Source organism: Nyctereutes procyonoides, unplaced genomic scaffold, assembly GCF_905146905.1.
Source record: "Nyctereutes procyonoides isolate TBG_1078 unplaced genomic scaffold, NYPRO_anot_genome, whole genome shotgun sequence".
Classification (NCBI taxonomy): Eukaryota; Metazoa; Chordata; class Mammalia; order Carnivora; family Canidae; genus Nyctereutes; species Nyctereutes procyonoides.
The window spans coordinates 11,912,495-11,925,293 of NW_026575040.1; the positions used below are offsets into that span (position 1 = coordinate 11,912,495).

General features: G+C 39.4%; 2 protein-coding genes across 2 annotated transcripts in view; one reads left to right on the forward strand and one right to left on the reverse strand.

Moving 5' to 3' along the window:
- The window catches only part of SNX1 (sorting nexin 1), a 38,922-nt gene that overhangs the window by 22,173 nt on the left and 3,950 nt on the right, over nucleotides 1-12,799 (reverse strand). Inside the window, exon 2 of the mRNA XM_055319981.1 lies at nucleotides 2,809-2,917. Within this exon, the coding sequence (XP_055175956.1) occupies nucleotides 2,809-2,917 (109 nt within the window). The remainder of the gene's footprint in view (nucleotides 1-2,808; nucleotides 2,918-12,799) is intronic.
- Nucleotides 11,214-11,631, forward strand: LOC129506332 (60S ribosomal protein L35a-like). The gene has a single exon (XM_055319982.1). It carries the CDS (start codon nucleotides 11,274-11,276, stop codon nucleotides 11,604-11,606), a length of 333 nt encoding a protein of 110 aa, XP_055175957.1. The 5' UTR covers nucleotides 11,214-11,273; the 3' UTR covers nucleotides 11,607-11,631.

Below are 12,799 nucleotides of genomic sequence, written 5' to 3' on the forward strand. Positions count from 1 at the left end.
CCTATATGTGGCTCAATCCCAGGACCTGGAGATCATGACCTGAGTCAAAGGCAGATGCTTAACCAACTGAGCCACCCAGGCACCCCTTCATTTATTAAGTAGGCCCCCTGACACCTCACCCCCAGCATGGTACTCAGGACTCTGAGATCAAGACCTTAGCTGAGATCAAGAGTCAGATACTCAACCAACTGAGTCACCCAGGTGCCCCCAGTTTCTTCTTTTAGGATGTAGTTCTCACAATGGTACCATTTTCTTCTTAACCCTTGTACTTAAAACCTTTGACTCTATTTTCTTTTTTTTTTAATATTTTAAAAAAATATTTTATTTATTTATTCATAGAGAGAGAGAGAGAGAGAGGCAGAGACACAGGCAGAGGGAGAAGCAGGCACCATACAGAGAGCCTGACGTGGGACTCAATTCTGGGTCTCTAGGATCACGCCCTCGGCTGCAAGCAGCGCTAAACCGCTGCGCCACCGGGGGTGCCCCTGACTCTGTTTTCAACCCTCAATTTTGGACGTTCATTATATCTAAACATAAACACCAAATTTTGCTGATTTTTCTTTTGAAAAGTTTTCACTTTTCCCTTCCCACTTACATCATCTCATTTTTGGTCTTTGCCATTTCATTCTTTTTTTTTTTTTTAAAGACTTTATTTATCTATTCATGAGAGACACAGAGAGAAAGGAACAGACAGACACAGGCAGAGGGAGAAGCAGGCTCCATGCAGGAAGCCCGACGTGGGACTCGATCCCAGGTCTCCAGGATCATACCCTGGGCTGAAGGCGGCACTAAACCGCTGAGCCACCCAGGCTGCCCCGCCATTTCATCTTGAACAAATTTGTGATTGCTTTCTGAAGTATCCAGTTTTTCTCTACTGCAATACATTTTATATAATCCCACTAGATCAGTCTTCTTAAAACATTATCCATATCACTTTCTTGGGCAGCACAGATGGCTCAGTGGTTTAGCACTGCCTTCGGCCCAGGGCCTGATCCTGGAGACCTGGGATCGAGTCCTACGTTGGGCTCCGTGCATGGAGCCTGCATCTCCCTCTGCCTGTGTCTGTGCCTCTCTCTCTCTCTCTGTGTCTCTCATGAATAAATAAATAAAATCTTAAGAAAAACCAAAACAACAACAAAAAAAAACATATCAGTTTTTTTTATTCAAAACTGCCAATGGCTCTTAACTGACAGTAGGATAAAATTCAAACTAATTATTACTGATGTCTAAAATCCTCCTAAACTACATTTAAAGCCTTATCTTCCATGGCTTTTCTACAAACTCCCTGCTCTGGCCCACCAAGTTTATTTTACTGGCCTTCAAATGTACTTTTATATTCTCTGCCCAACCATATGTATCCTTTCTCCTTTTCTCCTACATAAATCGTTCTTCCAGGAAGTCTTCCAAGGGTATTCTAGATCAATTACTCAGTATGGGCACTACTGACATTTTGAGCTGGGTAATTCTTTTTTTTTTTTTAAGACTTTATTTGTGAGAGACACAGAGAAAGAGGCAGAGACACAGGCAGAAGGAGAAGCAGGCTCCTTGCAGGGAGCCTGATGTGGGACTCGATCCCCAGACTCCTGGATCATGCCCTGAGCCTAAGGCAGATGCTCAACCATTGAGCCACCCAGGCGTCAGTCCCTAGCTAGATAATTCTTTTTTGGGCGGGGCTGTCTTGTCCACTGTAGGGTGTTTAACAGCATTTATAGCCTCTATCCACCAGATGCCAATAGCCCTCCCAGATGGGACAACCAAAAATATCTCTTACCATTGCCAAGTGTCTTCCGGGGGTCGGGGGGAGAGGAATCACCCCCTGTTGGGAACAGGGAGCCCCTCTCAACAAAAAATTATTGGGCCCAAAATGTTAATCGTGCCAAGGTTAAGAAACCTTACTCCATATTAGTGTTTTTCAATTGCAGGATGCGGCTCATTGGTAAACTGTGAAATCAATTCAATGGGTTGCAAATAGCATTAAAAAAAGAAAGGAGAGGGCAACCCGGGTGGCTCAGTGGTTTAGCGCCACTTTTGGCCCAGGGCATGATCCTGGAGACCCGGGATCGAGTCCCACGTCGGGCTTCCTGCATGGAGCCTGCTTCTCCCTCTGCCTGTGTCTCTGCCTCTCTCTCTCTCTTTCTCTGTGTCTCTCATGAATAAATAAATAAAATAAAAAAAAAAAAAGAAAGGAGAAACAACAGGATATTTCAGATTTTACTGAAAGTAGCAAAGGCAAGTCACCTAATAAAATTTTTATGTCAGTTTTATAAGTACGTATACATTTTGGATTATGACACAAAATGTAATTCTTACTATGTATCTTGGTCATAAGTCTAAAAATACTATTTTAGTCTGATCTCAAACGAAGATCAGACACTTAGTATTTATAGCATTCTTCCTGCCACAATTACATTGCTTAGTAGTAGCCTAACTATCTGTATGTTTAGGTTTTACTCCCTAAACTTGTCAGAATCTTGACAGCAGGGGCTACATTCTACATGATTTGGAATCCTCCACAAGCATATCCTTACATAGAGTTATGTTTCCTTTTTTTTTTTTTTAAGATTTTATTTATTTATTCATGAGAGACACAGAGAGAGGCAGAGACACAGGCAGAGGGAGAAGTAGGCTCCATGCAGGGAACCCTATGTGGGACTCGATCCCAGGACTCCAGGATCATACCCTGGGCCGAAGGGAGGCGCTTAACCACTGAGCCACGCAGGAGTCCTGAGTTATGTTTCCAGTATACATCTTGTGTGTTTTAACTCAGCGACTGCGAAGACTCCTAGTATGTTTTGAGTCCATACTTGCCTGCAAAGAGATCCTGGGGCTCTTGGTCTTGTTCCTCGTGGATCCCATTTTCTTTGGAGCCATTGTTGATAGGAAGGGAAGCAATTCTCTTTGGAGACTGGGGCTTACTCTGAAAACGAAGAGATACTCTGAATAAAACAGTACTGTTAAAAAACAAACCTAGAAACTGACTTTTAATGCATCCCTCAGTTGCATCCATAGGTGTTTAGTGGAAGACAGGCTCACGATTCAGCCAGTTCAATAAGCAGCAAATCGACATTAGTGATGTAAGTGCTGCACAAGTAATCACAGAGCTAAAATAAACTCACACATTTCGGAGTTAATTTCTAACACCATAACCTTGATGAAATGCCCTAACCCCAAAGCACATGATATTGACATGTGTACACACAGATAATTTTCAAAAGAACCTGTCCATATGCATTTCTCCTTCTCACTTGATGACCTTTATTCTTTCACATGCTGAAGGGGCACATTCCAATGACTAGGACACCACACTGGAGTGCAGAATTCAAGCTCTGATCCTGGCTTACTGTGTGGCCTTGGCTAAACTGTTCACAGAAACCCAGCTGTGTAGGTATTACTTACCCCCTGACAGGCAAAGGAAGGTATAACAATTTCTATCTAATGCTCTTCCTAAATATAAGTTATATTTCTATCCCTAACTTCCCAGACACAATTTTCAACCACACCCATGCCAGGCTAGCAAAATAAAAACCAGTCATGCTTCGCCTAGTGGGCACATGGTAAAAATAAAGTCAGTTGATGGCCTTTATCAAAAAGCTCAGTGATCACTCACAAACAAGGGTTGGGTGGGGCCCAGACCGGTACCAGAGTGAACAAAGCTGGATTGTGCAGAACATGAACAGAATGCTGGGAATCTGGCTTCAAAAGCCATGGTGTGGTATTGCAGGGTTTTTGAAATCAGACCCCAAGGCCAAATCAGTTAAAAGACCTGACTTAAGGAATCTTTTATGAAACATTTCCTTAACAAATCTGAGGGAATTTGTTCCTTAGAAACAGGCCTTTTCTGACCCAACCTAATGAAGTAAAATGACAAATGATATATTAGGTATTCTGAATTTGCCATGCAAACAGCTTCATCCCAGTACTGGGGCCAACCTTAGGGAAAGAAATTCCTACCCAATCTTCAACAACAACAACAAAATTACTGCAGAGAAAAAGACAACAAATAAATAATAAGGCAAAATCCACAGCTCCCTTTTGCCTCATACGTTGCCAACTACTTTCCTACATATACATTTCTTTACTCTTGTGCTCTTGGACAGTATGGGGACCTCACCAAAAGCTGTTTGATTTTATTCATTCTCACTGATACCAGTCATTTCTAAATGGAGATCTAGGAGAGATTAAAACTCAAGACATAAAAAAAAAAAAAAAAAAAAAACTCAAGACATAAGGAGATTTATATATATATATATATAAAATGAAATATAATTCTAAAATATGATTTTATATATATAATTAAATGAAATTGAATTATATAATAAAATCATAATATATATATATATAATTATATGTAATTTACTAGTAGCCCACCAGGGAGACTAAAGCAACAGGAAAGGCACACATTAGAATTTAGCCATTAAAAAAAAATACATAAAGATATATATATAAAAAACTTGTATTTTCTAATACAATTATATTTCATAATATATTTATATTTTATTATAACTATATGGAAATTAAATGTAATATTATAATATATAAAAGTATATGTTACATAAAAGTATATATTATATAATAAAGTTATATAATAACATATTGTATATATCATATATATAATTAAATGTAATTTAAGAGTAGCCCACGGAGACTAAAGCAACAGGAAAAGCACACGTTAGAATTTAGCCATTAAAAAGAAAAAAACCCTGGAAGAACCCATTCTTGTGATACAGAGATGAATATAGCCAGCTTTCCATTTCTGATTCATCATCTAAACTTGGAAGTTTATTTATTTTTTAAGATTTTATTTATTTATTCATGAGAGACAGAGAGGCAGAGGGAGGAGATGCAGGCTCCATGCAGGGAGTCTGATGCGGGACTCGATCCCAGGACTCTAGCATCACACCTTGAGCAGAAGGTAGACATTCAATCACTGAGCTACCCAGGAGTCCCTAAACTTGGAAGTTTAAAGACTAAAGATAACAGCAGCTTGCCTTTTCTTATAATAATCAGAAGAGACAGACTCAGATGGACAAGACACTCCAAAGACTACTAGAGAATGGCCACCTGTCTCTCTTTCTCTACCAGACTCCCTTCAAGCCCAAACCATGAATTATATACATATATATCCTTAATGTGTCTTGGGTTTTAATCTTTTCTAGATTAGTTCCTAGACTAGAACTGTGATGAAAACAAAGACGTATGCTCCCTCAGTATGCTAGGTAATAACTACCTGTGAGAACAAAAAACTGCACCTCAGATATACTCTGGGATTTCATCCCCCAAATCAAAGTATTCATGGCTGTGTTCATAGAAAGCTGAAGATAGACTGGTTACTATATTTATTCTTCCTCTTTTCTCTCCTCTGTAGTTCTTTTATAAAATTAATCTGCTATGTATATAAGCTTTGTAGTCTGTTCCCCACCACCTCCACCATCTGAATCTTTTTTTCATGTCATCAAGAGTTGGACAAAAATCACACTTTCAGTTCCCAGGTTTTTATTAGCACAAATAATGCTATGATGTTCATCCCTATATATAGGTCCACATCTGAATATTTCTTTGGGATATTCTTTTAAAGATTTTATTTATTTGAGAGAGCATGAACATGAGCAGGAGGGAGAGGGACAGGGAGAAGCAGACCTCCTGCTCAGCAGAGAGCCTGATGCGGGACACAATCCCAGGACCTTGGGATCATGACCTGAGCCAAAGGCAGATTTTTTTTTTTTAATTTTTATTTATTTATGATAGTCAGAGAGAGAGAGAGAGAGAGAGAGAGAGAGAGAGAGAGAGGCAGAGACACAAGGAGAGGGAGAAGCAGGCTCCACGCACCGGGAGCCCGACGTGGGATTTGATCCCGGGTCTCCAGGATCGCGCCCTGGGCCAAAGGCAGGCGCTAAACTGCTGCACCACCCAGGGATCCCCAAAGGCAGATCTTAACTGACAGCCACCCAGGCTCTCTTGGGATAAATTCCTAAGTAGAATTATTGGACATAAATTTTTCAGAGCCTCTGCTGACTTCCAGAAAGACCATCAATTTATACATTCCACCCCTAATGTCTAATAAGAGTGTTGCACCCACAGCAACATTAAACATTCTCTTTTTATCTCCAAGATTTTAGATTTTATTTATTTATTAATTCTTGAGAGATACAGAGAGAGAGAGGCAGAGACACAGGCAGAGGGAGAAGCATGCTCCATGCAGGGAGCCCCACATAGGACTCGATCCCAGGTCTCCAGGATCAGGCCTCGGGCCGAAAGCAGCGCTAAACCGCTGAGCCACCCAGGCTGCCCATCTCCAAGATTTTAAGGTAATCTCTACACCCAATATGGGGCTTGAATTTACAACCCCATGATTGAGAATCACATGCTCTACTGACTGAGCAAGCCAGGTACCCCGAAGTCTCTTTTTTTTTTCTTTTAAAAAATCTTTGCCAGGTTGACTGGTGAAGTCTTGTTTCCGCATGTTTACTGGCCATTTGAGCCCCTGTGACTTGTCTAGATGTCCTTTGCTCATTTTTCTATGCTGAGTCAGCACTCATATGTACACTTTTCTTACATAAGTATACCTAAGTTTCTTCTATAACCCTCTCTCAGGCATATTGTATAGTACCCCTACCTTACTTTATCTCTTTTCATGTCTGTTTTATTTTGGGCATTACCAAATTTATTTTCAGTTGAATAATTGCACTGGACAAGCTAGGCTTATTTCTTCAGGCTGGGGAGTACCCAACATAAAACTGGTCTTTGAGGCATAATATTCTCAAGTTTTACTTAAAATCAGATTCAATAAAAGCTGAGAACTACTTTTAAGTATGAGAAATGGACAAAGTATCCTACATTCACACAGAACTGTTTTTTTTTTTTAAGATTTTATTTATTCATGAGACACACAGAGAGAGGGGCAGAGACACAGGCAGAGGGAGAAGCAGGCTCCCCGCAGGGAGCCCAGGTGAGACTCGATTCTAGGACCCTGGGATCACGACCTGAGCCAAAGGCAGACGCTCAACCACTGAGCTACCCAGGCATCCCAAGACAGAACTGTTAATAGAAAATAAGTCTTCCATGAGACTAGAGTCATCAAAATAAATACCTGGGCATTATAACACATTTCAAATAATTGGGCCAAGATTAAAAATCTAATTTTTAATCAGTCTTATTAATTTATATTAAATAGCCAATTTTGGGTCCATTTCTGTTAGGAAGGATGTTGGGTTTGAGGCTGGTGTTGAGGAAATAACTACCATGACTTCAAGTGCTTTGACGAAACCTCAGATGCGAGGCCTTCTGGGCCAAGCGTCTGTGATTTCATATTGCTGGAATGTTTGCTGTATCAATGGGGGTTGCAGCTTTCTATACGTTTGCTGTAGCTGAACCAGGAAGAAGGCATATGCCTTCTTCTACAGAAATTATGATTCCATGAAAGATTTTGAGGAGATGAAGAAGGCTGGTATCCTCAAGAGTACAAGGTGATTCTGGAACAGAAAGAATTTCTTTGGGCTGAGTTCCACTGAAGTTTGTCACTGACCTGTGTTCCTTAACTATGAAACACGAATACTGGGTAACAGAATAGTTTCTCTTGATAGATAAACAACTAACAACAACGACAAAAAGCTATTTTGGGGCATCTGGGCAGCTCTGCTAGTTAAGCATCTGACTCTTGATCTTACCTTGGGTCTTAGGGCTATGATTTCAAGCCCCACCATGGGTTCCATGCTAAGGGTGGAGCCTACTTTAAAAAGTAAATAATAAAGAAAAAGCTAATTTTGAATCAACAGTTAAAATTTCACAGGTCCCTGGGTGGCTCAGTTGGTTAAGCATCTGTCTTCAGCTCAGATCATGATCTCGGAGTCCCAAGATTGAGCCCTGCTTCGTGCTCCCTGCTCAGCAGGCAGGGAGTCTGCATCTGCCTTTGCCTCTGTTCCTCCCCCTGCTCCTGCGCACATGCATGTGCATGTTCGCTTGTTGACTTTTTCTCATAAATAAATAAATAAATAAATAAAATCTTAAAAAAAGAAAATTTCAGGGAGGACTCATTTTGGGGGAAGAAGTGAAGAGGCATATTGATTACAATGAATTGCAAAATACTAAAAATACTAAAAATAACCTTTGCTTATAATTCGTATTTTTAAAATCTCTGAATTGTCCACAAATCACAAAGTATCCATCTATTTAAATGGAGCTAAATTTCTAGGCAACAGATAAAAATATTTTCTATGATGAAAACAGTACGTTTGTGATATAGTTAGTAAAGCAAAACAACACCCTGCCTACTTCCCCTGTCCCTCCACCTTCCCCTGCCCCCTCCTCTGAAATAAAGGAGGCATGCTTTCCTCAGTGACAGAATCCTAGGTTAGGATATCTACCCTTTCTGACTCCTTTTGGCTATTAATTCTAGCAGGTGGTTCCAGTGATAAGCCTATTTAAAAGTTCAAGTATTTCTGTTTATAATTCCAAGGCACACAGCCTAATCTAACTCTCAGAGAGGCACTAGAAAGAACTACAGTGAGAGAGCATTTGTGTAAAGAGTATACAGGTATTCCTCACCAATTACCAGCCTCAAACCACGAGGCCAGGCCACTAACACAATGTTCTTAGCTCAGGGAAAAGGCCTGGGTTTGCTGTGCCTCATAGCTGCATATCCATTCAGTCCTGAAAAGTACTATTGTGATTCTGCATAACTTCCCTTTAAGTTACTGAGCTGTGATTCTTCCTTATGTTGCTCAATTGCTCTTTGGTCTCTGCAGAATCCTTGCATTATTCAAGGGACCTCAAAAGGGTAGTACTGTTAAATTCTCAACTGCATTTACAGGATGAATCCAAATTAAAAGCTAAGGTAAAACTGTACTTCTGAAGAACTAGAGTACTAACCTTCTGGCGAAAAATTAATATAATTTAGTATGGCAAGACAGCTACAGAACTGTGTGATCATACTAATGTAACAAGGCAAGCACAATTAGGAAAAAGTCACGCCCAGAAGTTATACCTGGATAACAGGGCAGTCACAAAGTCTTTAAAAATCACCGTGGAAGACCTGGGCATGAAATACTGCTTTATTTGCCACTTTTACTTCCACAGAAAAATAAGGTAAGTGGGGTTGTGTATTCATTTTCTATTGCTACTGCAACACAAAATCATCACAAATTTAACAGATTAACAATGCAAATTTATTATAGTTCTGTTTAAGTTAATAAAGGTCTCAGTGGGCTAAAATCAAGGTGTCACCATGGCTATGTTCCTTTGTGGAGGTTCCAGGGAAGAATCTGTTGCTTTGATCTTTCTAGCTTCTAAAAGTGATCCAGATTTCTTGGCTCATGGCCTACTTCCTCCATCTTCAAAGCCAACAACATCCAACACTCTGCGCCTTTCTTCTGTGGATCTCGTCTTCCACAGTCACTCTCTTGACACTCTTACATTTTTAAAGGATCCTTGTGATTACACTGGGCTCACTCAGATAACCCAGGCTAATTTCTCTACCTTAAAGTCAGCTGATTACCAACCTTAATTCCATCTTCAATCTTAATCCCCCTTTGCTTTGTAACCTAATACATTCACAGCCTCTGGAGTTAGGATGTGTACATCTTAGGGAGGGGGCAATTATTTTACTTACCACAGATAGTGACTCCTCTCCCATACCACGTTTCAAAAATGGCACAGATGGACTAAAAGCTTCTGTGCTTGGGAGAATGGAATTTAGTGTCCACTGGATTTGGGAACAGGGTGCAACTTTACTCTATGAATTGGTTAAATATTCAACTAACCCAACTGATTTCTCAATTTTAACCCCCTTCACAACTTAAGAAGTTGAAGTAGGAGTTCTTATCGTGGGAGCCATGAGCCACAGAATTCAGGGTATCTAGGAACTTAGATGGTAATAAAATTAAGATTTCATTTTCACTAATCTCTAAATGAAATTTAGCATTTTCTTCAATTACAAAGATAGGCAACAAACCACAACAGTCATAGCAGTACTTGAGACTACAACTAATAGAAATAAGATATTTTTATTTGACATTATAATTGTTAGTTATCAAAATATCATTGATGCTTATCTCTATTTAAAAAAATTATGGTAGTCATATCTATCCCTAGATCTTACTATGTAAAGCATTAAAAAGTACATTACAAACATAAAATTGTTTTAATGTTTTTTTAACTGCATTTCTGTATAATTGGTTTCCTTTGTAATCTTATTTCATACACATAAAAATATTCTGAGAATGGATCCATAGGGTTCACTGGACTGCTAATGGATTAGTCTGTGACACAAGGTAAAGAACCTCTGAGCTAGTCCCTCTAAGCCTAATGAAACTAGAAAAGAGGAAGTTGGAAGGGTGGGGAAAATGAGAGACCTTAAAGGGCATACCATGATTTACCAAAATTTAGCTACAATATACTGAATTCTCTGGTGTAATTTTCCTAATCTTTATGGTTTCAAACTAATAAAATTTAGAAAGGCCCAGAAAACTGCAAAAGGATCAAGTTCTAATGAGTTCATTAATTTTTTTTTAGTTCATTAATTTCTATTTTTGAAAAAGCAAACCCAGTTTAAATCTGCTCTGAAAGCAGAAAGAAGCCCCAGCTGTCCATTTGACTAAGCAAGAGAAGCCAGAAAAAAAGTTGTGCAACAGGCTTTTCCTGGAGATGAGATACTTATGGCTACTTGCTCTAGAAACTATCAACTACTCATGATTTATTTATGCCAACAGTTACTCAAGAGTGCTGAGAAGCTTTGAGGACCAAGAGAGAAACTGGAGTGTTCTTTTTCCTCTCCCTCCCAAGCAAGCAAATCACAAATGATCAGAACTACCAGTCTGATCAGTCATCAGAACTACCCTAACAACTGAATAAGCAAAGAGTAGCAACTCCTACAGAAACCAGAAGTCTGATTGCAACCTTTATTGCTTTGACCATTAGCCCCAAACTCTAATATTAAATAAAATTTTAAGCTGAATTCTTATTAATCATCTTTAAAAGTCTTCTCTCATGCCTCTACCTCCAAAAGTGCTTTATAACTACATTTGTTAGCAATTCCCGCGTAACCTTGAAAGCTAGGTTACGTGCTAGTATAATTCTATGATCGAGAAATTAATGATTATATAACTTCAGAAAAATCTACACTTATTAGAAATCAAACTTGTTTACAAACTGAGCTGAGCATTAAAATCAATCCTGGAGTATAACACCAGTAGCTTTTTCAAGAACATATGTATCAGCTCTTTCCGCCATCTTGGAGCCTGTGGAGGCCTGCTGGGAACAGGACTCCTAAAGCGACGACTATGTCTGGAAGGCTTTGGTCCAAGGCCATTTTTGCTGGCTATAAACGGGGTCTCCGGAACCAGAGGGAGCACACAGCTCTACTTAAGATCGAAGGTGTTTATGCTCGAGATGAAACGGAGTTCTATCTCGGCAAGCGATGTGCTTATGTCTACAAAGCAAAGAACAACACAGTAACTCCTGGTGGCAAACCAAACAAAACCAGAGTAATCTGGGGAAAAGTAACTCGTGCTCATGGAAACAGCGGCATGGTTCGTGCCAAATTCCGAAGCAACCTTCCTGCGAAAGCCACTGGCCACAGAATCCGCGTGATGCTGTACCCCTCAAGGATTTAAACTTATGAAAAGTAAATAAATAAAGGTGTAGAAAAAAAAAAAGAACATATGTATCAGACCTGTGTGAAAAATGTGGAATTTCAACTACTGGTCCTTTTTCTTTTTTTTTTTTTTTAAGATTTTATTTATTTGAAAGAGTGCACACATGAGGAGAGCTGAGGGAGAAGGTAAAGCAGACTTCCTGCTGAGCAGGGAGCCCAACACAAAGCAGGGCTTGATCCTAGGACCCTGAGATTATGACCTGAGCCAAAGACACTTAACTGACCAAGCCACTCAGGTGCCAAACTACTAATCTTGTAAAATCAGATCAGACCACCTGATGTGACATTAGCTCCAAAAACAAGTCCTTGAGACAACTGCCTATAGAAAATACTACACACTAGAGGAACATGTATACCTATACATCATTAACTAAAGAAACTAAGCAGTAAATCATTTAAAAATAGTTACATAGATAAACTTTTGTAAGTCTGATTAAGGATAGAGAAGGGATGTTATCAAAAATCTTACTGAGGACATGCTGTATCTTTGGGAACAGCCACCATGCATTTTGCAGTACAGATTAAAACATTAGCTAGCTAAACTATCAATCTCCTGAAGGCTTTCAATAAAATTACCAAATTCTGTATAGATCTAAAGAAGTTATCCTATAAACACACAAAGGAAATAAACTGGTCTTAGGACTGTAAAATAGTGCAAAAAACAGTAGGGAGATACCTCAAAAAATTAAAACTAGAATCATAACATGATCCAGCAATCCCACCTCTGGGTATATATCTAAAAGAACTGAAAGAAGGGTCTTGAAAAGATATTTACACACCTGTGTTCATGGCAGCACTATTCACAAGAGCCAAAAGGTAGAAGCAACCCAAACGTCCACTGAGGAATGAATGGATAAACAAAATATGGTATATACATACAACGAAATACTATGCAGCTCTAAAAAGGACGGAAATTCTGATGAATACTAGAACATGGAGGAACTTTGAGGACATTGTGCCAGATACAAAAGGACAAATACTGCATGATCCCACTTATATGAGGTCATCTAAAGCAGTTAAATTCACAGAAACAGGAAGCAGAATGAACCAGGAATTTGGGGGAGGGGAAAAAAGGGGGCTGTTATTTACTGGGTATTTAGTTTCAGAATTGCAGGATGAAAAAGTTCTGGAGATCTGTTGCATAAAAATGTG

Excerpts from the sequence above, each read along its gene's own strand:
- LOC129506332 (XM_055319982.1), top strand. The coding sequence starts at position 11,274 with ATGTCTGGAAGGCTTTGGTCCAAGGCCATTTTTGCTGGCTATAAACGG.